The sequence below is a fragment of the Bubalus kerabau genome, chromosome 1 (assembly GCF_029407905.1).
Source record: "Bubalus kerabau isolate K-KA32 ecotype Philippines breed swamp buffalo chromosome 1, PCC_UOA_SB_1v2, whole genome shotgun sequence".
NCBI lineage: Eukaryota > Metazoa > Chordata > Mammalia > Artiodactyla > Bovidae > Bubalus > Bubalus kerabau.
Genome location: NC_073624.1, coordinates 85,779,800 through 85,806,388, shown reverse-complemented (window position 1 = coordinate 85,806,388; position 26,589 = coordinate 85,779,800). Strand labels below are relative to the sequence as shown.

Genomic DNA, 26,589 nt, shown 5'->3' with positions numbered 1-26,589 from the left:
CAATCGTCTTCTACTATAGCTCACTCTGCCCATTCTTGAGAGGGTTAATGAAAGAACTAATGATATCAAGATTATTGAATGAATGAGTAATTGCAGATAACCTGGTATTGTGGATATAACCTATGAACATGGTGGAATGTCGCCATGGGAGAATCATGGGAATATCTATATTCATTTTCTATTGCTGCATAAAAAAAATCACAGACTTAGTAGCTTATAGCAACTCATTTATTATCTCACAATTTTGTATGTCACAAGTCCAGGCACAGAAATCCATGTTTGCTACTGAGGGTCTCACAAGGCTGAAATTTAGGCGTCAGCAGGGTTTATGGTATTATCTGAAATTTAAAGTACTCTTCTAAGCTAATTCAGGTTTTTGGAAAATTGAGTTTCTTGGTCTTACACAACCAAGGTTCCAGATTTTTCTTGCTGACTGATAACTGGAAGGTAGCTCTCATCTCCTAGAGGCTACCAGTATTTTATAGCCAATGCGGCCTTCCTACAACATGGTAGCTTAATTCAAGGTCCACAGGAGGATCGCTCAGACTTCTTGTAAGAGCTTACCTTATTAGGTCAGGCCCCTAAAACAGCATCTTCTTATTGATACTCAAAGTCAGCAGATGAGGGACCTTAACTGCATCTCAAAACACCTTCAAATTTGCCACATAACATAATCTAATAATGGCCACATCATCATGGGAGTACCATCAGGGCATAACTGGCTTATGGTGAATGGCTGCTAATGGCACACTCTGAACATGACCCTATAAACAAATGAAAACTATAACAGGATTTTATCATTATTTATATAAACATTAAATTTTATATCCCTTTACAAGTTACAAAGTGCTTGTACATACTCTGCATCATGACTACCTGTCAGAGAGGCACAGTAGGTATTAATCCAACACTACAGGTGAAAAAACAAGGCTCAAAGCAGCTAAGACATTGCCCAAAGCTTTACAGAAAATTAGGAGTAGAGTCAGGCTTCAGCACAGGGTCTTTCCACCCTATAGTCCCATCCTCTGTTTAGCTAATTCTGAGTTTTCAAACTGTGTTTGCTGAGGTTCCGAGGAGATATCTCAGGGATTACTGTAAGAACTCAGAGTGACTCTAAGAAAGTTGGGTTAAGCGCTGCAACAGTGGTTCGACTATTGTTTGTCCTCTATATTGTGAGTTCTACATAAGCTTTAATAACCACTGCATTTCACCATGCTGCCTTATAAGATAAAGAATACTTACAAAAAAAAAAAAAAACCTTTAGTTTAAAAAATGATTTAGATAGCTGTATATAAAAATCCAAGAGTCTATTCCAGTAGTTTTAAGAAACTGTCATTTCTTCTAGCAGCTGTTGAACCTTTTATAAAGAAAGAGAAAACAAACGCATTACATAATTGATTGGAAATGTACACGTGGGAAAAAATGACAGACTCCACCTCCTTCACATTTTAAATACATGTAAAAATGAATACCTTCTTAATGTCTGGTCTCTTATTTTTCTTTTCATGCAGACACTGACTGGCAACAGAGTACATAGTTTCAATGGAAGTGGAATCAATGTCATTCATCTTCTTATCAACATAATCTTCAATTGTCTTTTCTTCATCTTCAATTTCTTCTTTAATATCTAGCTTTAAGGCAAAAGTTAAAACTTTAAAAGTTTCAAATAAAAGAGAAACAAATCAGGTAAATTCATAAGTGTATTTATAAATAAATACAAATTATATGTATAACTAATTAATATTACTATGTTATAAAATAATACATTTAAATTATTTAATCTACATTATAATAACATTTACTCATATTTACTATCTGCTGTTGTAACCTTATTAAGAATTAAGGACATCTAGGACAAACTCCATTTATTTACTTACTTATATTAATACATACATACATATCTCCTTCCTAGAAACGTTTAGCCATTTGCCTTAGGATTTTTGTGTTTATGTGTATTCCTCTCATATGCTCATTAGCAGCCCTTACTAGGCTTCCAGCACAGTGAGGTCTACTCCTCTGCTGTGCTCCCAATGATGCAATTCCAACTCTGAATGCAGATCTTCCTCTCTGCACAAGCACACTGCTCTATGGGTACTCACACTGTTGAATCAAGAGAAAGAGGGAGGAGGAAAAAGGGGGCAAGGCCATGATGAAAAGGTAACGAATACGGAGAGAGGTGGAGAACGAGAATGCTGTAGTGGTTGAGCAGTGGTCCCCCAAAAGAAATGTCCAAGTCCTGATCCCCAGAACCTGTGACTATAACTGTATTTGGAGAAAAAGGTCTTTGCAGATGTAATTATGTTAAGCAATTTGAGATGAGATCATCATCGGAGAAGGCAATGGCACCCCACTCCAGTACTCTTGCCTGGAAAATCCCATGGAAGGAGGAGCCTGGTAGGCCGCAGTCCATGGGGTCGCTAAGAGTCAGACATGACTGAGCGACTTCACTTTCACTTTTCACTTTCATGCATTGGAGAAGGACATGGCAACCCACTCCAGTGTTCTTGCCTGGAGAATCCCAGGGACAGGGGAGCCTGGTGGGCTGCCGTCTATGGGGTTGCACAGAGTCGGACACGACTGAAGCGACTTAGCAGTAGCAGCAGCATCCTGGATTACCCAGGTAGGCCTTAAATCCAATGATACACATTTGTATAAGAAAGAAACACATACACACACACACACAGAGGGGAAGACAATGTGATCACAGGGGCAGACAGTAGAGGGATGTGGCTACAAGTCAAGGAATATCAACAGCCACTGGAAGCTGGAAGAGGCAAGGAAAGACTCTCCCCTAGAGTATCCAGAGGGAATGGTGCCTGGACAAAACTTTGATTTCAACTTTTGGTTTCCAGAACTATGAGAGAGTAAATCTGTCATTGAAAGTCCTATTTTTGTGGTGGTAATCTTTTTCCCTCCTATATTTTTAATCTATACACTTTCTCTGTAAAATACATTCAACATCCAAAGCTTTATGTATGCCTGTACATGAATGGCTCAAAAACTGTAACTCCAGCCCAGGCTTCTTTCCTAACCTCCAATAACCCATGGAACAGAAGATTTATTTCATTGATAAAGACAAAATTTCACTATGTGCTACAGAGAAGCCTGGTGGGTTACAGTCCATGGCGTTGCAAAGAGTTAGATATGACTGAGCATGCATTCATACTGTATAAAATATTATGAAATATTATGAAAATATTAACTTTTCATAACAATTGGAGGCTTTATGTATATACTTTACTGTAAAATATTAGATACCACGTAGTATTCAGTTGGTAAAGAATCTGCCTGCAATGCAGGAGACCACAGTTCGATTCCTGGGTTGGGAAGATTCACTGGAGAAGGGACAGGCTACCCATTCCTGTATTCTTAGGCTTCCCTTTGGCTCAGCTGGTAAAGAATCTGCTTGCACTGTGGGAGACCTGAGTTCGATCCCTGGGTTGGGATGATCCCCTGGAGAAAGAAAAGGCTGCCCACTCCATTATTCTGGCCTGGAGAATTCCATGGACCATATACTTCATGGGGTTGCAGAGTTGGACATGACTGAGTGACGTTCACTTTCACTTTTCAATATTCATTATACATTTCCAAGAACCCATGGCAAGCTTTATAATATATACTTATATAAGGGACATCTGTAGCAATATTATAGTATAGGGTTTTTCTTAAAAATATGGCATAAGCCTTTGAGAAAATATATTATACCTTTTGACTTTCTAATCTTTGTTCTAGGGAAATAATCTGGTATACCCATGTCTGAATTTGTCAGAGTGGTTTGTCCCATTAGAACACAGAAATTAGAATAAAGTCAGTGTAGGTCTTACAAATAGCTGAGAATAGAAGAGAAGCTAAAGGCAAAGGAGAAAAGGAAAGATATACCCATTTCAATGCAGAGTTCCAAAGAATAGCAAGGAGAGATAAGAAAGCCTTCCTCAGCGATCAATGCAAAGAAATAGAGGAAAACAATTGAATGGGGAAGACTGGAGATCTTTTCAAGAAAATCAGAGATACCAAGGGAACATTTCATACAAAGATGGGCACAATTAAGGACAGGAATGGTATGGACCTAACAGAAGGAGAAGATATTAAGAAGAGGTGGCAAGAATACACAGAACTATACAAAAAAGAACTTCATGACCCAGATAACCATGATGGTGTGATCACTCACCTAGAGCCAGACATCCTGGAATGTGAAGTCAAGTGGGCCTTAGGAAGTATCATTATGAACAAAGCTAGTGGAGGTGATGGAACTCCAGTTGAGCTATTTCAAACCCTAAAAGATGATGCTATGAAAGTGCTGCACTCAATATGCCAGAAAATCTGAAAAACTCAGCAGTGGCCACAGGACTGGAAAAGGTCAGTTTTCATTCCAATCCCAAAGAAAGGCAATGCAAAAGAATGCTCAAACTACCGCACAATTGCACTCATCTCACACGCTAGTAAAGTAATGCTCAAAATTCTCCAAGCCAGGCTTCAACAGAACGTGAACCGTGAACTTCCAGAGGTTCAAGCTGGTTTTAGAAAAGGCAGAGGAACTAGAAATCAAAATGCCAACATCCGCTGGATCACTGAAAAAGCAAGAAAGTTCCAGAAAGATATCTACTATTGCTTTATTGACTACACTAAAGCTTTTGGCACAAAGTGACAAAGAACTAAAGAGCCTCTTGATGTAAGTGAAAGAGGAGAGTGAAAAAGTTGGCTGAAAGCTCAACATTCAGAAAACTAAGATCATGGCATCCGGTCCCATCACTTCATAGCAAATAAATGGGGAAACAATGGAAACAGTGAGAGACTTTATTTTCTTGGGCACCAAATCACTGCAGCCATGAAATTAAAAGATGCTTGCTCCTTGGAAGAAGTTATGGCCAACCTAGACAGCATATTAAAAAGCAGAGACATTACTTTGCCAACAAAGGTCCATCTAGTCAAGGCTATGGTTTTTCCAGTAGTCATGTATGGATGTGAGAGTTGGACTAGAAAGAAAGCTTAGTGCTGAAGAATTGATGTTTGTGAACTGTGGTGCTGGAGAAGACTCTTGAGAGTCCATTGGACTGCAAGGAGATCCAACCAGTCCATCCTAAAGGAGATCAGTCCTGAAGACACACTGGAAGAACTGATGCTGAAGCTTCACCTCCAATATTTTGGCCACCTGATGTGAAAAACTGACTCACTGGAAAAGAACCTGATGCTGGGAAAGGCTGAAGGCAGGAGGAGAAGCAGATGACAGAGGATGAGATGGTTGGATGGCATCACCGATGTGATGGATGTGAGTTTGAGTAGGCTCTGGGAGTTGGTGATTGACAGGGAAGCCTGGAGTGCTGCAGTCCATGGGGTTGCAAGGATTTGGAAATGACTGAACAACTGAACTGAGATGAGGTATTTGAATAATTTTATGAAAAACATATGTGGTAGTATTTATGTAAATTTTTAACTTTATAAGACCCTGTAAGTTCTTAAAATTTAGAACACAGGAAAACAAGGCATGGCATAACTTTCCTGTAGTTTTAGCATTCAGTTAGTCTATTTATATAATTGTCAATGAATCCCTATATAATACACAGGTAAAATTTTCTATAATAACTTTATTGAATAATATTCCACAATAGAAATGGAGAAAGAATTTTATTAGCAATTCTAGTCTGACAGAAATTTCTAATGAAGAATGTTATTTTTCCTCTGAAAATGGTATTAGTAATCACCATGAAAGTAACAAAATAAAAATACACTAGAGGAGATCTCAGAAATCATACAGCTCCATTGTGATTTTAGCTACAAAGAAACTAGAACATAGACTATATCAGTGTCTTCTCCAAGCTTCACAAATATTTCATGGCAGAGCTCAGATTAAAAATAATTGATGCTTTTTCCATATGTCACTATGTAATGGCCAACAGAAAGATTGCCAATAGAAAATGACATTTCCAAATGCCAAATTTACCCACATAAATTTAGATTATAAATGTAAGAGAAAAGAACTAGAAAAATGAAATCTTTCAATTACCAATAACTGAGGTTCACGGTGTTCATCCACAGCTGGAAGTCCAGTTATTATTTCTAGTAAAACCTAAGAAGAAAAGTAAAACCCATAAATATGACTCAAGACAACATATAGAAACTGGAAGGAACATGGCTCTTGATTATGAAATCGAATGAACCATTTCCACACACTGCATGCCTTTTAGGCATGAAAGTGGAAAGAACACAAGCTGTGGTCATTTCTTACCACCCTTTCTTCCCTGACACCTCAGAACTCATCCATCTCCACACACAGTTCTTTAATACTGGCAACTTACTAAACAATCAGCCCCCCAAAATATGTGTTCTGGACATACTCTTTTTCCTGTCTTGCAGAAGATATTTCACAACAATAATTTTCTCTGGCTTTTAGGAGAATACTATTTTCTAAACCTCATATCCTACAAACTTGTGCCTTAACTTCATAGTGTTATGACAGTAGACATCCGTAAAAGAAACACATACGAGTGTAAAAGAGAAAGGATTTTCCAATTCTCCAACCACTCCCACCCCACTCCTTACACCATCATAAAAGGTTATTATCAAACTGATAGATCAGAAAATGCCACAAAATATTTCCTTCAAAACATTTCCTCTTTAAAATACGACACTAACATGCATACTGTAGGACACAATTTATATACTAAGTTTCATGCTAATTCATGTGGCAAAAATATTATTTCTTACAGTAATTTCAGAAATCAATTTAAAAGCCTTACAAATTCAGAGAAGTTTTTATTACTTTCTCATTTAACTATAGGTTAAAGTGGGCAATTTATATCTTTACATATGAGAGCTAAGCAACATAGGTGTATTCAAAATATTCTATTTCAATTTCACAAATACAGCCAGAATGATTATCGTTACTAATTATATATATAGTAAAATATAATATATTACAAGTACGTGTGCATGCATGCTAAGTTGCTTCAGTTGCATCCAACTCTTTGCGACCCACCAGGCTCCTCTGTCCATGGGCTTCTCCAGGCAAGAACACTGGAGTGGGTTGCCATGCCCTCCTCCAGGGAATCTTCCTGACCCAGGGATCAAACCCATATCTCATACCTCCTGCATTGACAGGCAGGTTCTTTACCACTAGCACCACCTGGGAAGCCTATTATATGTATACATAAATACATATATATGAAACTTACCACACCAAAGCTGTAGATGTCAGATTTGGGTGTAATTTCTCCTCGCAAAGCTTCAGGTGCCATATAAGCTGTTGTTCCCACAATTCTGCTAGTCATGACTGTCTGGGCAAACTTCTCAGAAGCCCGTGCAAGCCCAAAGTCAGATATTTTGGCTGTAAAGTCTTCATCTAATAAGATATTTGCACTGAAAAACAGTTTTTCTTTTTCAACAAATCAAATAGTTCCTTAGGAAGGTATAACACTGTATATATTTACAGAATATTCTATTTTATAATACACATCATAAAAGGTTGAATTTATGTAAATAAATCTGGATTAAGGATTATAGCTAAAGAATAATAAATCTGTCTTCTTTTTGTTTCTGTAAGGAAAATTTGAAAAAAAAAGTGAAGTAAAACTCTTCACATTAGTGATATTTTTATTATTTCACAAATAATTTATTATAGGGCAACTTCCCTCAAAGTATACTAAAGCACCCTTCTCAATTCCTCCCCTAAAATTTCTCAATTCATTTAAAAACAAACTTCCAACCAGAGTATCTCAACTATATCATTTCTTAGGGGGTACTCTCTCTGAAATCTTTTGAAGAGGAAAGAATATGGCTAAAAGATCTTAATTCATTTATTTTATGCACTTGCTCATACAATCAGACTTTCATTCAACAAAACTTTATTGAAGACCCACAACGTGTTACAGTATTTAAGCTCAGTGCTGGGCATGGGGACAATCTTAGAATCTTGTCTGTGACAAAGGTATAGAAATAATTTTTTAAAATTCCTAATGGTGATATTAGGTACAAAATGCTGAGAGAACAACTGTGTGTGCAGAAGAACTGCAGAACACTTCAAGGAGAAGGTGAAAAGCGTGTGTAGTCTTGAAGGATTATTAGAAGTTGAGGTTATTGAGGGAAAGAAAGGCATTTGAGGCAAATGGAACAGAATGGACACAGTGATGAAAACAAAAAACATGCTCAATTTGAAGAACTGGTGTCAATGGAATGTGAGGAGAACTTGAACTTTATCCTGGAAGCAACAGAATGCCAGCTAAATGTTTCACAGTGGGGAATGATGTTATCAAACTTGATTTTCAGAACCACGACCTGGCAGTGTATTAGAGCGTAGACAAGAACTGGCACACACCAATTAAAGGATGGCCAGGAGAGTTTGTAAAAGAGCAAATAAGAGGTAGTGAAAGTGTAAATAAAGGCTGGGGAGAAAAGGAGGTGCAAATTCTGAGGTACACTCAACAGAATCTTGTAATGTGTATGGTATGGGGAATGAGGAAGTCTTTAGCTTAGAAGATAGGATGAATACTGACTTCACTTGATCAGGAAAGAAACACAGAGAGAAGAATTTGGGGTTGGAAGAGAAATGAATTTGACTTCTAACATGTTGACTTTGGAACTGCTATGGAACATTGTGGTAGGGTGATTTGGTCTGGACACACTGAAAATATAGGACTGGAGGCTACTGATATAGATTTGAGTCACCCATACGAAGGTAGCAGTTGAAGTCAACATATCCCTTAGTAAGAATATGCAGGATTAACAGAAAAGACAATGAGGTAGCAATCAATTAGAATACACATCAGTTAGAATACACCAAATAAGGGATGGGAGATGGTGTATCTTCTCTTTTCTAAGCCCAGTCCCTCTACGGGGACTCCTTTCTACATTCTCAGGAACCTTGTTCTATAAACTATCTCACTTCTCTCTTCTGCTCTATCACACCCCTCTTCCCACAGGCATAAAAGCATGCTTTGGTCTCTGCCATCTTAAAAAAAAAAAAAAATTTGCTGAATAACACATTGATTTCCAGCTATCCCCCTTCATGGGCTAAATAAAACTGTCTCATCAGACTTGTCTATACTCATATTTCACTCTCTCCTTAGTTCAGTTCAGTTCAGTCACTCAGTCATGTCCGATCTTTGCGACCCCATGAATTGCAGCACGCCAGGCCTCCCTGTCCATTACCAACTCCCGGAGTTCACTCAAACTCAACGTCCATCAAGTCAGTGATGCCATCCAGCCATCTCATCCTCTGCTGTCCCCTTCTCCTCCTGCCCCCAATCCCTCCCAGCATCAGGGTCTTTTCCAATAAGTCAACTCTTTGCATGAGGTGGCCAAAGTGTTGGAGTTTCAATGTAGCATCAGTCCTTCCAATGAACACTCAGGACTGATCTCCTTTAGGATGGACTGGTTGGACCTCCTTGCAGTCCCAGGGACTCTCGAGTCTTCTCTAGCACCACAGTTCAAAAGCATCAATTCTTCGGCACTCAGCTTTCTTCACAGTCCAACTCTCATATCCATACATGACCACTGGAAAAACCATAGCCTTGACTAGACAGACCTTTGTTGGCAAAGTAATATCTCTGCTTTTCAATATGCTGTCTAGGTTGGTCATAACTTTCCTTCCAAGGAGCAAGCATCTTTTAATTTCATGGCTGCAGTCACCATCTGCAGTGATTTTGGAGCACCCCCAAAGGAAGTCTGACACTGTTTCCACTGTTTCCCCATCTATTTCCTATGAAGTGATGGGACTGGATGCCATGATCTTCGCTTTTCTGAATGTTGAGCTTTAATCCAACTTTTTCACTCTCCTCTTTCACTTTCAAGAGGCTTTTTAGTTCCTCTTCAGGTTCTGCCATAAGGGTGGTGTCATCTGTATAGCTGACGTTATTGATATTTCTCCCAGCAATCTTCATTCCAGCTTGTGCTTCATCCAGCCCAGCGTTTCTCATGATGTACTCTGCATACAAGTTAAATAAGCAGGATGACAATACACAGCCTTGACATACTCCTTTTCCTATTTGGAACCAGTCTGTTGTTCCATGTCCAGTACTAACTGTTGCCCCATAACTGTTGCTTCCTGACCTGCATATAGGTTTCTCAAGAGGCAGGTCAGGTGGTCTGGTATTCCCATCTCTTTCAGAATTTCCCACAGTTTATTGTGATCCACACAGTCAAAGGCTTTGGCATAGTCAATAAAGCAGAAATAGATGTTTTTCTGGAACTCTCTTGCTTTTTCCATGATCCAGCAGATGTTGGCAATTTGATCTCTGGTTCCTCTGCCTTTTCTAAAACCAGCTTGAACATCTGAAATTTCACGGTTCACATATTGCTGAAGCCTGGCTTGGAGAATTTTGAGCATTACTTTACTAGCATGTGAGATGAGTGCAATTGTGTGGTAGTTTGAGCATTCTTTTGCATTGCCTTTCTTTGGGATTGGAATGAAAACGGACCTTTTCCAGTCCTGTGGCCACTGCTAAGTTTTCCAAATTTTCTGGCATATTGAGTGCAGTACTTTCGCAGCATCATCTTTCAGGATTTGAAATAGCTCAACTGGAATTCCATCACCTCCACTAGCTTTGTTCGTAGTGATGCTTTCTAAGGCCCACTTGACTTCACATTCCAGGATGTCTGGCTCTAGGTGAGTGATCATACCATCATGATTATCTGGGTTGTGAAGCTCATTTTTGTACATTTCTTCTGTGTATTCTTGCCACCTCTTCTTAATATCTTCTGCTTCTATTAGGTCCATACCATTTCTGTCCTTTATTGAGCCCATCTTTTCATGAAACTACCATCCGAATTCTGACCCAATTACTACATGGAAATAGATTTCCCAAAAGTCATTAATGACCTTCATGGCACTAATCAAATGCCTCATTTAAATGTGTTTTAAAATGTGTCATTTTTCAGTCTTCATTCTGACTTCCAAAAAGCAACTGGAAATTTGGACTAATTCTTCTCAGGCAACTCTCTTTCTTTGTTCTCAGGGATACCACACTCTCCTGGTTTTCAGCTTCCTTGCATACGTTCTTGGATTCCTTTTTAGACTCATTTTGTTCTACTTGGCCATTAAGTCTTAAAGTTCCTCAGGGCTAAATCTTGTAACATTTTCCTATCTATCTTTCTTAAAGTTAAGGTAACTATATGGTAGCTCTTCAACCTACACATAAGTAACACAGAAATTGATATCTTCAGCTCAGACTTCTTTCAGCTCCAACATGTATGTCACACTGATTAACATCTCTACCCACTTCTGTATTTTAAAGGAACCTCTAACACAACATGTCGGAGAAGGCAATGGCACCCCACTCCAGTACTCTTGCTTGGAAAATCCCATGGATGGAGGAGCCTGTTAGGCTGCAATCCATGGGGTCGCTAAGAGTCGGACATGACTGAGCGACTTCACTTTCACTTTTCACTTTCATGCATTGGAGAAGCAAATGGCAGCCCACTCCAGTGTTCTTGACTGGAGAATCCCAGGGACGGGGGCGCCTGGTGGGCTGCCGTCTATGGGGTCGCACAGAGTCGGAAATGACTGAAGTGACTTAGCATAACACAACATGTACAAAAGAGAACTCACATTTTCCATTCCCAATCTTGTCCTCTTTCAGTGCTTTCTCTGTAAATGAATCATGCCACAATCATTCCAGAATGCGGTTCTGGAAGCCATAAATCCTGCTGTCCTTCCTGACATGTTCCTCTCCCTGAATGCCACCCACCCACCCTGCAGCCAAGAGTAAGCAAGAATCTGTTCACATTTCTTCATATAAACTGTTACCACCAAATCTTCTATGACATGCTCCAAGCTACCCTTTCTTACAAATGAGTCTCTATACTCATCAAAGTGATCTTCTCAAAACTTAACTATGATGCCACATTCCTCCTTATAATTATTCAATATCATTTGATTATACTTATGATAAAATTAAAGCTCTTATCTTGGTCTATTAGGTCCTACACAGGGCTTAGCTCTCTGCCTACCTTATAATTTTATCTTATCTATCAATCACTCCTTCAATTTCTGCACTTCAGTCATTTATTTCACCTCCTGTAATCCATCATGTTCATCTGAACACTGGTCTCACAAATGTGCTTCCTTATTCCTAGAATACTCTTTCCCATATTCTATGCTGCTGCTAAGTCACTTCAGTCCTGTCCAACTCTGTGTGACCCCATAGTCAGGAGCTCACGAGGCTCCCCCATCCCTGGGATTCTTCAGGCAAGAACACTGGAGTGGGTTGCCATTTCCTTCTCCAATGCATGAAAGGGAAAAGTAAGAGTGAAGTCGCTCAGTCGTGTCCGACTCTTAGTGATCCCATGGACTGCAGACTACCAGGCTCCTCCATCCATGGGATTTTCCAGGCAAGAGTACTGGAGTGGGGTGCCATTGCCTTCTCCATATTCTATAGATGTCCTCAAATTGTGCTCACTCATGTCTTGTTCATTCTTTGGATCTCTGCTTAAGTATAATTTTCTCAGGGAACCTTTTTTTATATTAATTGTATAGACTATACACTAAAGTTCTACTATTATTTTGTGATTATCTGATTGCTGACATGCTACAAATGCTACTGTTGCTAACTATACCATCTACAGTACCTGTTGTACAGTGGATGCTCAATTAATATTTGTTAACTAAATAAATACATAACAAGGAAGATAACTGAAATGTACTCATGAAGAATGAAAGTGATTCAAAAAAGAGTGATGATCCAGAAAATAAGAAAATAATTCTGACAAGAAGAACAGAATAACATACTGTGAAAAACAAACAAACAAAAAACACAGGTTACTTAGGATGAGTACTAGAAATAGGTCACTGGGTTGAAATAAGGGAGATTATAGACGTCCTTAGTGAGACAAGCTTTCACGGCATGTTTCAAGTTAAGAAGTTCATGTCACTACTGAATAGGAACAGTGAAAGAAAATTATTCTTTAACAGTTCTCCAAAAGCTTTTTAAAGGCGGCATTTACCTTTTAATATCTCTATGAATATGATGGTTTTCATGTAAATAACTGAGGCCATTAGCTGCACCCTGGGCAATCTTGCATCTCATGTACCAAGAGAGTGGGGGAGTACCATCCTTATGAAGTAAGAAACAAACCAATTAAAAATAAAAGAGGAGAATTAAAAAAATCTATAGAAAATATATAACAGAACATTTCTTCTAAGCAGCTACTGACCATATTATTACATTGCTAAGAATTTAGAACTACCAATTTTTAAGCTGTTAAACAATAATAGCTAAATAAGATCAAATGGAAGTTAGCATTTCTTATCAAACAATAAAAATATATGAGAGCATCTTCAAAGTCTAGCCTTGACTGATAATTTTACATTTTAGATTATCATCTGATAGAAAGGGAATTCCAATTGTTTAAATAACAACTGTATAGTTTTCACAAACTAGGAAAGATATTAATAGATTTTAAAAGATTTAAATAGATTTAAAATATTCTGTCACAGAGAAAATATTAGAATCCAACACAGAAACAGGAAGCCAAACAACCTAATAAAAAAACATCTTACCAAGCACGACAGTCTGTCCAGCAATGAACCATTGGGCATGTAAACATATACTAAGCAGAGGTCATCTCCATCACTTGAGAAACCAAGTAATTCTACTAAGTTTTCATGTTGACACCTGTGGCAAATAATTTTCCATTCAAAATTATTATGATATATACACATATTTACCTGAAGGTTATGTTATTCAATTTAGAGCTTTAAAAGAAAAAAGAGAAAGAAATAACTTTATGCAATAGAGTTGGACTGTGAAGAAGGATGAGCACCAAAGAATTGATGCTTTTGAACTGTGGTGTTGGAGAAGACTCTTGAGAGTCCCTTGGACTGCAAGGAGATCCAACCAGTCCATTCTGAAGGAGATCAGTCCTGGGATTTCTTTGGAAGGAATGATGCTAAAGCTGAAACTCCAGTACTTTGGCCACCTCATGCGAAGAGTTGACTCATTCGAAATGACTCTGAGGCTGGGAGGGATTGGGGGCAGGAGGAGAAGGGGATGACAGAGGATGCGATGGCTGGATGGCATCACCAACTCGATGGACATGAGTTTGAGTGAACTCTGGGAGTTGGTGATGGACAGGGAGGCCTGGAGTGCTGCAATTCATGGGGTCACAAAGAGTTGAACACGACTGAGTGACTGAACTGAACTGAACTGAGTTTTTTTATATACTTGAGACTAATAAGACTAAATAAAGCTGAAGTATAACAAAACTGCAGGCATCTACGGTACAGTAAGTACAAAGAAATCTGAGCTCAAAGTCCTAAGTTTAAAGTACAGCTCTGCCACCTCCTGGAAATGTGACCTTTTACAAGTTAACAGACTCACTGAGCCTCAGCAACTTTCCCTGATAAATGTGGGTAATAATGCCTATTATGTAACATAAATGCTGAGAATTAAATGAGCAAATATATATGAGAGGCTTCCCTGGTGGCTCAGTGGTAAAGAATCAGCCTGCCAGGCAGGAGATGCAGGTTCGATCCCTAGGCTGGGAAGATCCCCTGAAGAAGCAAACGTCAGCCCACTCCAGTAATTTTTGCCTGGAGAATCCCCTGGACAAAGGAGCCTGGTAGGCTACAGTTTATGGGGGTCACAAAAGAGTCAGACAGGACTTAGTGACTAAACAGCAACAAATATGAGAGCCCAGAATATATTCTATGAAGTGCAAATTAAAACAGCAAGTATTCCATTTTCCACCAAATTGGCACACTTTAAAAATGAGTAGGTAACATTTTCTGAGTTTATACTAAAAAGGCATGGGGTACTTGATTTACCTGCTTTGTTTTACTTAACCCTTAAAATCTAATACAGTTATGTTAAGTTTAAAAATAAAATAAAATTAAAAAAAAAAAAAAATAACTTAGTGAAACATTTCATTATTAAAATAATTATCCCATTTTACAGATGAGAAAACAGACAAGAAATTTAGCTGAGATTATTCTGCTAGTAAGGGCCAGAGATTGACACTTATTTTAAAAAAACAGCAATAATATTTAATGGTAGTGTGGTAGCAGTTGTGAAATTGCAATAAACTGCTGGTAGAAGTATGTGAAGTGAAAGTCACTCAGTCGTGTCTGACTCTTTGTGGCCCTATGGACTGTAGTCCACCAGGTTGCTCCGTCCATGGGGATTCTCCAGGCAAGAATACTGGAGTGGATTGCCATGCCCTTCTCCAGGAGATCTTCTGGACCCTGGGACTGAACCTGGGTCTCCTGCATTGCAGGCAGATTCTTTACCATCTGAGCCACCAAATTATTATAACAACTACAAAGTCATTTAGACAAATACTCAGAAAGTCTTTAAAAAATTCGTGCATTCAGAACCAGTAATTCTTCCAGGACTGTCTCCTGATGAAAAAGGCAGAGTTGCACTTAAATATTTATGTACAAAGAGATTTTAAGACGTTTTAATTTGTAATACTGAAAATTAGAAACAAATATGTAAGGGTAATGGTTAAATAAAACATTTGTATATATGCTGGAATGCTATGCAATTAATATTAAATGTTTCAACACGGAAAAATGCCACACACTCATCATGGAGCAAGTACAAAATACTAGCAATGGTTATCTCTGAGTGATATATTCAAGGGATGAAAATGTTCCTGTATTTTCCAGATTATCTATTTTGAACAAGTTACTTTTAGGACTGGAGAGTGGAGGTAGGGGTAGAAAGAACAAATCCTGGACAATCTTTTTATTTTCTTCAATGTACATTATTTTTACTGAAAAAATTAATTTCAATCTACTCTTTCTTTCTTGAAGTTAAGCAACTAGAATTGGCGATTTATAGCAATGGGTCTAATGAGAATAAATTGATAAATACTATTAAGGATTTATTTCAAAATCGCAAGTTCTGGAGTTAGACAGATCTGGATTTGAAACCCACATATTTATGTTTAAGTGACCTTGGATAAAGTTATTTAATGTTTCTGTATCTCAGTGGGAAAAAAAAAAAGTGTGTGTATGGGGGTTGTTACAACAATTGTGGTTATAACAATGGTTAATGCATTACAGTTTTTGGTCTATTGTATAGAAGGTGAAAAAGAGGAGAGTAAAAAAGCTGGCTTAAAATTCAACATTAAAAAAACTAAGATTATGGCATCTGGTCCCATCACTTCATGGCAAATAGATGGGGAAACAATGGAAACAGTGACAAACTTCATTTTCTTGGGCTCCAAAATCACTGTGGACGGTGACTGAAGCCATGAAATTAAAAGATGCTCGCTTCTTGGAAGGAAAGCTATGACAAACCTAGACAGCATATTAAAAAGCAGAGACATCACTTTGCTGACAAAGCTCTGTATAGTCCAAGTTATGGTTTTTCCAGTAATCATGTATGGATGTGAGAGTTGAACTATAAAGAAGGCTGAGTGCTGAAGAATTGATGCTTTCAAACTGTGGTGCTGGAGAAGACTCTTGAAAGTCCCTTGAGGGAGATCAAGCAAGGAGATCAAGCCAGTCCATCCTAAAGGAAATGAACCCTGAATATTCATTGGAAGGACTGATGCTGAAGCTGAAGCTCCAATATTTGGCCACCTAATGTGAAGAGCTGACTCACTGGAAAAGACCCTGATCTAGGAAAGATTAGGGGCAAGAGGAGAAGAGGGCAAGAGGTTGAGATGGTTGGATGGCATTACTAATGTAAAGCATATGAGTTTGAGCAAATTCAGGGAGATAGTGAAGGACAGGGAAGCCTGGTGTGCTGCAGTTCATGGGGTTGCAAAGAGTCAGACACGATTTGGCGACTGAACAACATATACTCTAGTATCAATCACTATAATTATTAGAATAAATTTCCCAATTTGTTTTTCCTTCTCTTTCTGACAATTTTCAAACATACTGAGTCAATGGCTTCTAAACATTCTTGCATATAACACTTCCCTGGTTTATGGTGTTAACATATCAAATGGACTATTTGCCATGTATATATTAATATATAAATATGCATTTATACACACATGCATATATATACTATAATTTACCTCTCATAAATTTTGGGAACAGAAAACATGATAATGGAATCATAGTTCCATTATCAACTATCTAGATAGTTGAAATTCCATATAATATTGCCATGATTTAGAATAACAACTGCTGTTTAATCTACACACATATGAGTGAGTATATGTAGCCACAGAATTGTAGAGTCAAAGTTCTGTCAAGTTTGTTAAACTATTTTAGCCTATATTTGAAAATATCACCAGTTCATGGCACACTCTGGGTAACAAATAGGTCCCTTCTTGTCCTGCTCTCTTCCATGGTACCATACTGCCAAATTAACTTACTTTGCCATTACTTTTATTTCTTGATCAAATTGTTGTTTCAGTTCTTCAGTACTAATGTCAACCATCTAAAAATATAAAATAATATACAATATAATACCATACAATACTCAGAGGCTCCTAAAGCTAGAAGGGATACAAGAGATCATCTGTCAGATCCTGCTTTTTAAAAAATATGTAAGTCATCATTCTCCCCATTTTATAAACAACTGAGAACTAAAAATATTAGTGATTTGCTCAAGGTCTCATGGCTGGTTAACTAGAAGGAAAAAAACCATATAACTCATGTAACTACATATACTTCAGTGATTCATTGTGGGAACAAAATGAAATAAGAGATTTTACTGTATAAACATTCTGAAAAAAAATTCAGTGTGTTAGAAAACATAAGCAATTTCGAAGGCAAAAAGAAAAACAAGATGTGCAAAAGTATTTGCAACATATATGACAAAGAATATTTATTATAAAAAAATGCATTGTATTGATATTTTAGGATAAACAATAGATTTAAAATATAAGATATTCTAATAGAAATGTGAACAAAGGGTGCAGATGAGAATTTTTAAAATTTTTATTGCAATATTTTCTAAACTTTATTTTTAAATGAGAAAAGTAAATAAGGAAGATATTTTTATAAAATTTTCTTAGAATCTTAATGTTTTAATATTGATTCTACATGGAGCACTGTGTAGAATTCAGCTTCTCTATTTTATGAATCTCCCCAAATTATGTGTATAATTGTATGTATGTGAATATAACTACATTCTTGTAGAGATAGTGTCTGTAGCTTTCAACAAAGTTTTAAATGTTAAGAACTGCCAATTTAGAATGATATTTACTGAGAGAAAATACACAATGAAATAATGTTTCCTAAAGATTAATTTAATATTTATTATTCCCTCATAGCTCAGTTCGTAAAGAATCCGCCTGCAGTGCAGGAAACCCTGGTTTGATTCCTGGGTTGGGAAGATCTCCTGGAGAAGGGAAAGGCTACCCACTCCAGTATTCTGGTCTGGAGAATTCCATGAACTATACAGTCCATGGGGTTGCAAGGAGTTGGACACGACTGAGCAACTTTCACTCACTCACATACAGCACACTAGTAAACAACTTTTCCTGTAATTTTTTCTCTTCCAGAAAATATAACTTACTGCTGCAAGCTTCTTCACTGCTACAGTCCTGTTGTTCACGTAGCCTTTATACACAACTCCAAACCCTCCTTCTCCCATTTTGTTACCACCAACAGAAATGGGCCGTTCATCAAAGTTATTTGTGACATCCTTCAATTCAAAAAATGAAAAACTGTGAAAACCTGTAATGTCAATAGAATAAGAAAAAGAGTGCTTCAGTAAAAAAGAAATTGGTTTTCATAATTCCAGTATTTTCTCAATTTGGATATTTCATACCTATGCAAATATTTAAACTCTAGTCACTTTCTTTATAAAATGATCCTTTCAAACTGCATAAATATTTACTTCTTTTTTTTTCACAGCTTCTGTGGTTGTTCATATGTCCTATTACATCTACTCACCTATAACACTAAAACAATGAAGACGCCACCTAATAAATCAGGAGGAAAACAAGACCACAGAAGAGCTATTGCCAGAGTAAATAAACAAAAGGAGAGCTTTATTTTAAAGCAGTGATGGTCTCATGACAAACTCACTAGCAGAAAGCATGTCAAATATTACTTACGTGTATCACTAAATTCTAAACTTGTATTTTCTGGACTTGAGGAGTCAGGTAGCACATAGTTTTGTTCAAGATTCTCATCATATATCACAGATGTCCTGTCTTTGCCACAGAGGGGCTTCGGTTTCTGCTGAACTGCTACAGTGACTTTAGAAGGCAGTGTATTAACATTTTTGGGTACAGCATCTAACAAGTGAAATAAGACACAAGTTGTTGTTACATAAGAAGAAGTGTTCGTGAAAAAGTTAAATTAGGAACTCAATTTACTTAACATCATTCCAGTTTCTGCCCATTAGCCCCCTATTTTCATAGCACTCATGAGAATTTACCTAGTAAGAATTTGTAAATTTGGATAAGGATGGGCAAGGCAGTGTTTCCAAAAAGTGGCCTGTAAGTCACTTGCAGCAGAAGCACTGAGGTACCTGTTTTAACACACTGACCTTGAACTTAATTCAAGAATTCTGATAATGAGATCTGGAGTAAAGCCTGGGAAGTTACATGCTTATCAAGAACTCCAGGTGATTCTTATGCCTTCTGAAGGGTAAGAATTACTGGTGTAAATAGCATCAAAGGGAAAAAGTAGTTGATGGGGAAGGAAAGCAACCAGACACTAACCCACGGGAACACAATGTAAGAAATCAGAGTCCCATCAGGGTGGAAGTTGAGGATGAAAAAAAGCAAGAGCTTTTTCTCATCATTCTAAACTTCCTATTGGCATAAAGCTACCTGACTTTAACTACCTGACTTTAACTGCATGTTTAGACTGAATCCTGAAGTCTTACCAGCTTCAGGATTTTCTCAGCAGCAAGTTTGCAGCATCTGGGGTGCTTGTTAAAGAGTTGGGGAGAGTTGAAATAATGAAGAATCTTAAAGGTAAGGTTCATCTACTCTGATAAAAAAGTAAGAGAAGAAACATTCCTATTTCTGTCACTTGTCTTTCCATCCTAGTTACTGATATCGTAGACACGCTCAGTTTACCTGGGAGCAAAAGACTTGCAGGGGCAAAAAACTCATTTTGGACCAAAATATCCACAAGATCACCAACTGTGCAATTTGTGGTGCCCCAGTCAAACAGTAACTCACACGTGGGGCTTTTTCCAATTTGCAGTAATGCTTCAAATCTCCTTAAAGCAAGTAACAGAGAAATAAGATTAGTATGTAAGCAGAGTTAACACATAAGTATTTTCCAGTACTCTTCCCTGGAAAATCCCATGGATGGAGGAGCCTGGTAGGCTGCAGTCCACGGGGTCGCTAAGAGTCGGGCCCGACTGAGCGACTTCGCTTTCACTTTTCACTTTCATGCATTGGAGAAGGAAATGGCAACCCACTCCAGTGTTCTTGCCTGGAGAATCCCAGGGACGGGGGAGCCTGGTGGGCTGCTGTCTATGGGGTCTCACAGAGTTGGACATGACTGAAGCGACTTAGCAGCAGCAGCAGGTATTATTCCCCTCAATCCCCCTCTTGTCCACAGCACTTCCTATAATTAAAAAAGAAAGGGGCAGAAAGAGAGTCAGCAAGAATTACAGAGAACAGGAAAGACAGGCAGAAGGAAGAAAAGATGCTGAAGGTGATGATAAGTTGACAGACACTGAGTATTTACAGTCGGCTACAGGATGCAAAACATGAACTCATATAATTCTCAAAGACACTGTGAATATCATGCTAATGGACTAAAGAGAAAGCATGAGAGGTAAGCAGTCCACAGTCACACAGCCAATAAACTTGTATACAAACTGAGATTCAAACTGATCTCTCACTGAACACACAGGTGTACTCTCAACATACTAAGCTATACTAGTTCCCTACATGACTTATTAACACCGTTAGCCATATGATGTTTAATAAAGCAGGCTGCTTAAAGAAATAGAAAATACATACACTTGGAGAATTATTCCTTGGATCTTAACTATATTCCATTTCAACTGAGGGAAAAACAGATCAGGTTTTCATGAAAAATTTCTTTATATATAGTTGGTGAGAAGTTGCTGTATAACATAGGGAGCCCAGTCTGGCACTCTGTGATGACCTAGAGAGGAGGGATGGGGGAAAGGAAGGGAGGCTCAAAAGGGAGGGGATATATGTATAATTATGACTGATTTGCGTTGTATAGCAGAAACCAACACAACATTGTAAAAGTTAAAAAAACATAAAGAAAAAAGAAAAAAACTATCAATAGTTTTGAAAGTAATATTTAAAAACCTAAAAAACTTAGCTCTCCCTGTTTTTTCCTAAAAATTTGTTTATTTAAAAAAATTTCAAACCTACAGAAAAGTTGAAAGGAAAATACCATGAGCAACCATCTAGATTCACCGAATGACCAGGTAATGTTTAACTGTGTTTATGCTTTCGCCCTCTCCCTCTTCATCCCTGTATCTGTGTGCTCACTCTACAGAACTTAGACCAGATACGTAGTAGAACTCTCACAGTCTAGATTTGTCCGACGAATCTCTCATGATTAAATTCAGATGAAAAACTGTTGGTAAGAACATTACTTAGATGACAATGTGTCCTTTACACTGCATCACATTGGGGGCACATAATGGCAGTCTGTACCAATACTGATGACACCAGCTGGATTACTTGGTTAAGGAGGTGTACTGCAGATTTTTTCTCTGCAAAAGCACCTTTCCCCTTTGCAATTCATAAATCATCTGTGGCATATACTTTGAAATCGTGTGGGTATCTTGTTCATCAACACCCTTTTGCCTTGGGGTTTCAGCACTCACTGATGAGCCCTCCATAATCAATTACTCACTGGTAGTTGTAAATTGGTAATTTTTTAGTTCTCTCATTCTTTCAATATTTGCTGCCATTATTCTGTAAACAAAGAGTCTTTTCTCCTCATTCCCTCAACTACGCTTTCAGCGTTTTTTTTGTTTTTTGGCTGTGCTGTATTGCGGTGCTCAGGCTTCCCCAGTTGCAATAAACGGGCTCTTGAGCACATGAGCTTAGCAGTTGCTGCACACGTGCTTAACTACCCATGCCTGGTATGTGTCATCTTAGTTCCCCGACCAGGGATCAAACCCACGTCCCCTGCTTTGGAAGGCAGATTCTTAACCACTGGACCACCACGGAAGTCCCTTCTCCCAAGGTCTTTAAGTTAATATCAACAAACTGTCTATAAAAAGCTTCCTCCAAATAATTTAAGATGCTCATCCTTCACATGAGAAAACATTTCCTGGAAGGACTAATATGAAAACTAAGGTTTCAGATTTTTTTTCAGGGTAATGCTGAAAGTCACAAATAAATTTATTTCCCTTTGCTTCCAGAAACATATTTTGACATGAGTTTGGGCTGAAATAACTGACAAAAACAAAATTTGTACTTATATCTCACACTGAATTAAGTAGAGACAAATAGAATGGAATTTTTCTGAAGATCGTGTTGAAAAATCCAGGGTAAGAACTAAGAAGTCGATTTACAGATGTATACATGTACAAGCAACTTTAAAACATTAATTTGAAGAATTCCCCAAATATACCATTTAAGTGAATTAGAGAGTCATACATGAATTTAACTGTAAAAACTTATTTGCAAGATCACAATATTGACCTGGCTGATATGTTGGAGAATGAAGCAAAAGTTGCAAAAAAAAAAAAAAAAAAAAAAAAAAAGAGGGGGGATTTATTACTATACCTCCCTTAGAGAGAGGTTTATTTTCTGAACTGCAGCATTAGACAGTATTTGTACCTATTAATCATTCTAAATTGTGATGTAAGAATTTAAAAAGAGAAAGATTTTTATGTTACCTTATGTGAAACTGATTGTATCTATCATCACCAGATGGTTTTTTAATAGCGACTGCTAACTTCTTCCATCCTTCTTGAGGATCAATAAAATCGGACAGCTTTCTAATTAGTCCAAGACTGAGGCAGCGCACGTATGTTGATGCTGTTATGGGTTTGTTCATCTTTTATTCCTAAAATATGGAAAATTCTCATTAAAATTTTACAGTAGCTTTAGTGATGACATCTATAAGCTTATACATCACACTTTGCTCTAACATAGGAAATGCTGGCAACTTATTACACTGTAATAAAGGAAAACTCCAAGGTCAAGACATTGATATTTTAGTCTTTCTCCACCTCTAAATATTAATTTAAAATTACAGGATTTTTTTTTCTGACATTAATATTTTCTAAATGAAATTTACAAAAAGGTGCAAAAAGTGTACTTTTTCATAAAAATTCATGTAAACATATTCAGGAATTAAATGTATTATGAAAAATATTTTTCAATTTAAAATATTTTTCTCAATCTGTATTTCTTTACTAGTAAATATTTATGCAACATTCTTTGGTAGAAGTAAAAAAAAAAAAAGTCCTGAAATATTTTGTATTGCATTCAAAGATGGTCTATTCACTACCTTTTTATGTAACATGTTCTTCCTTGACTCTGCCGCAATTTTTGAGTCCATCAGACTTGCCTGATGATAATTCATTCCCTACTAAGGTGAACCCTGTGGTTTGCCACCTAACTACTCTTTAGGCAGAACCTTTATTTGTTCAGTCCCCTATTCTTCTGCTACTCCATCCTGGAGAGCTGTAGCTAGGGACAAAACTCACAATTTTTCTTGTATACCAGCACTGCTGAATATAGCTGTGGAGAACCGAGTAACTAAGCAGACTGGTGTGAATACAAATTTAGGGGACCCCTTTTCACTGGGCCTTCAACACTGCTGTTTATCCTTTCACTTGCCTTTGCTCATCCCCCTGAGTGACTATTTCACACCTTTAGCTCTCCCCATAATTTATCTGATTTCTACCTCACTCATTCTCAGCAGGCCAGTGGCCTTTCCTTCTAATTAATCAAAACAAGTAGATTTAAATATCTCCTATCAATTACTCTCCTGCTCCCTTACATACTTTTATTTTAAAAGGGCAATATAATTAACTTGGGAGTAAAGACTAGATTCATGTAGTATGAAATTCAGATGTTACAAAAGGGTAAGAAGAAAGAAATCCTCCTGTGTCTTAGGCTCTATATTGGCAGTCTCTTCTCTGCGGCCTTCTTTGATCACATCTAGGTAGGTCCACTACTCTCAACCTAATTATCTTTCATCACTGCACAATGTGTTTGTAATCATATATTTATTTGTTTAGATGCTTATAATGGTCTCCGCCATTAGACTATAAGCTCCATGAATTCAGAGGTAACGTTCATTTTATCCACTAATATATAACTAATTACTAGCATACCCCAGAAATTGGTATTCAGTATTACAAATGAATGAATTTCTTGCCCATCCTAGGTGACTTATATATTTCACTTGATTTTCACAGTGACTAAGGCAGGGCTGGCATTTCTATTTCATGAAAGTAGTAAGTGAAAGTTAGTTCTTGAACCCATGTCTGACTCCAAATTCATGTCATATATCCTTGTTTCTCTAATTCAATTCATTGTTCATGTCATTCTCTTTTCTAGAAAGACCAGTCATTTCCTTTCATTCATTCATACACTTAATAAAGATATATGTCAGGCTTTGCACTAAGTGATGGGAGCTACAGAGAAAAGAAAATCTTTGTTTTCAAGCTTCTCAGTCTAATGGGGGATACAACTACTTACACTCAGTATAAATGTTACAAGAAGTGTTAGCAGTGTTAATGGGGCTCAGAGGAGAAGCATCAAGAAAGTCTAAAGAGTCTGAAGTCTGAAGAAAGATTTGGGTGGGTGGGTAGTTGGAAGGAACGAGGATAAACCCCAAAGGGAATTCCAGGCAGCAGGATTAGCATGGGAAAGGGCGAGTTAGGCTAAGGCCAGGAGTTTGGTATGGCTGGACCCTAGGATACATGTCATTAAGCAGTAAAATATGAAGTTGGAGAGGTAGGCAGGCCAAGTCATCATGCCCCTCATATACTACAATGGGAGATTTAAACTTCATATGAAAAGGTACAGGGGAGCCACTGCATGATTTAAGTAAAGGTGGTAAGTGATCTTATTTGGTTAACTGGATTCCTCTGGATAAAACTTGAAGGGGTGCATATTAAGGAAAGAGATCACTTTGAAAACTTTATAATAATCTATAAAGGAAAGTCTTAAGAAAGCATTCAGTTAGGGAATGGAGAAGAAACAGCTTCAAAGATTTGGGAGGAAAATCACAACATTATAAAGATGGGAAACTGAGGAAAACAAGCTGATTCCTAACTTTTTTGGCTTGGGTAATTATGTAGATGATAGAGGAAATAATGTGTCTAGTTCTGCATGCGTGTTCACTCAGAAGTTTGCAATCCTACAGACTATAGCACGCCAGGCTCCTCTGTCCACAGGATTTTTCTGGCAAGAATACTGGAGTGGGTTGCCGCATGTTCAGTTCTGGTCAACGTTAAATGTGAAATATCTACCTCTAGCACCATCTGGGGAAGCTGGCACTAAGTAGCTAAATATACAGTCTGGAGATTAGGATAGAAGTTTTGGTAAAGAATCCTCACATATGAGCATTCTCACATATTCATATATGAATAGTTGGCTGAAGCAACAAGAAATATGGGACTGCCTTTTAGGAATATAAAGACTGTGAGGAATGAAGAGGAAAAAAAAAGAAACTTTAAAAAGAGTATTGATAAGTCATGGAAGCTAAGAAAACCAGGAGAGTAGCATAGCAGAGATTTCTAGAATGGGGTATAGATTTGGTATAAAACTCCCTGAGAGATCACATAAATACTGATGGTGTGATCAATTTGGAAACCAAAAGGCCTCTGGGTGACTTAAGAACAGTTTTGGTTGAGCAATGAGTGCATAGTAAAAATACATTTTCCAAGAAGACTTTGGGTTCTTCCACAAGCCAACTGTGACTAGCGTCAATAACTCAATTTCTCTGGACTTCGGTTTCTTCATCTGAAAACCGGAGATGGTCATATCTAAGAGTTTCTGTATAGATTAAAAATCAAAAGATGCCTAATTCTATCAATAATAAGTGATCAAAGAAAATGTAGTGATGATTATTGCAAGGCAGAAGTTATTCTTATGTCACATTTTTAAAAAAGAAATGTGCAGAGTTTTATTAAAGCTCAATTTCAAAACAGCAGTGAAAGGCAACCAAAGGAGAGGAAGTGGAAATAAGAGGTCTGAGAACACTGCTAAGCTTTTCATGGTGACAGTCATGTTACTAAGCATAGTATCCTTAATATGCTTATAATCTTCCCAAAATACATTATTCACTCCCATGCTTTCTGCAGTAAAGTATTGTAGATAACCATTTACCTAGATCAAAAGTGGCTGTCCGTTTTTGGACAACCCAACACCATCATTATGAACAAAAGCCTGTGATACCTTCTAGACCTAATAGGTTATACAGGGCTGCCCTTCTCAAACTGGGATGTTTGCTAATATGCCATAAATTAAACACAATATATTAATACCATCCTCAAAAATCAATTTAACTTAATGGTAAGTAATTTGAAACATTTTGGAAATATTTTTTAAAAACCAAAATATTATTCATTTATGAATATTTACTGAGTCTCTATTTTGTACTGGATATTGATCCAGGTCCATGGAGATAAAGCATTAGGAAAATAAGAAAAAAAATTAACTGAATTCATGGAGTGAGTGAAGTCGCTTAGTCGTGTCCGACTCTTTGTGACCCCATGGACATGGTAGGAGCCTACCATGCTCCTCTGTCCATGGGATTTT

General features: G+C 37.5%; 1 protein-coding gene across 3 annotated transcripts in view; it reads right to left on the bottom strand.

Moving 5' to 3' along the window:
- Positions 1-210: 210 nt before the first annotated feature.
- IRAK4 (interleukin 1 receptor associated kinase 4) overlaps positions 211-26,589 on the bottom strand; it is a 28,447-nt gene continuing 2,068 nt past the window's right edge. For all 3 annotated transcript variants that reach the window (XM_055581335.1, XM_055581342.1, XM_055581350.1), the window contains exons 2-12: positions 22,707-22,876; positions 19,936-20,081; positions 18,961-19,143; positions 18,417-18,577; positions 17,269-17,333; positions 13,490-13,604; positions 12,934-13,043; positions 7,170-7,353; positions 6,002-6,064; positions 1,473-1,631; positions 211-1,357 (exon numbers count right to left, since the gene is read on the bottom strand). In XM_055581335.1, coding sequence (XP_055437310.1) covers positions 1,322-1,357; positions 1,473-1,631; positions 6,002-6,064; positions 7,170-7,353; positions 12,934-13,043; positions 13,490-13,604; positions 17,269-17,333; positions 18,417-18,577; positions 18,961-19,143; positions 19,936-20,081; positions 22,707-22,867 — 1,383 coding nt within the window. In that variant the 5' untranslated portion in view covers positions 22,868-22,876 and the 3' untranslated portion in view covers positions 211-1,321. The remainder of the gene's footprint in view (positions 1,358-1,472; positions 1,632-6,001; positions 6,065-7,169; positions 7,354-12,933; positions 13,044-13,489; positions 13,605-17,268; positions 17,334-18,416; positions 18,578-18,960; positions 19,144-19,935; positions 20,082-22,706; positions 22,877-26,589) is intronic.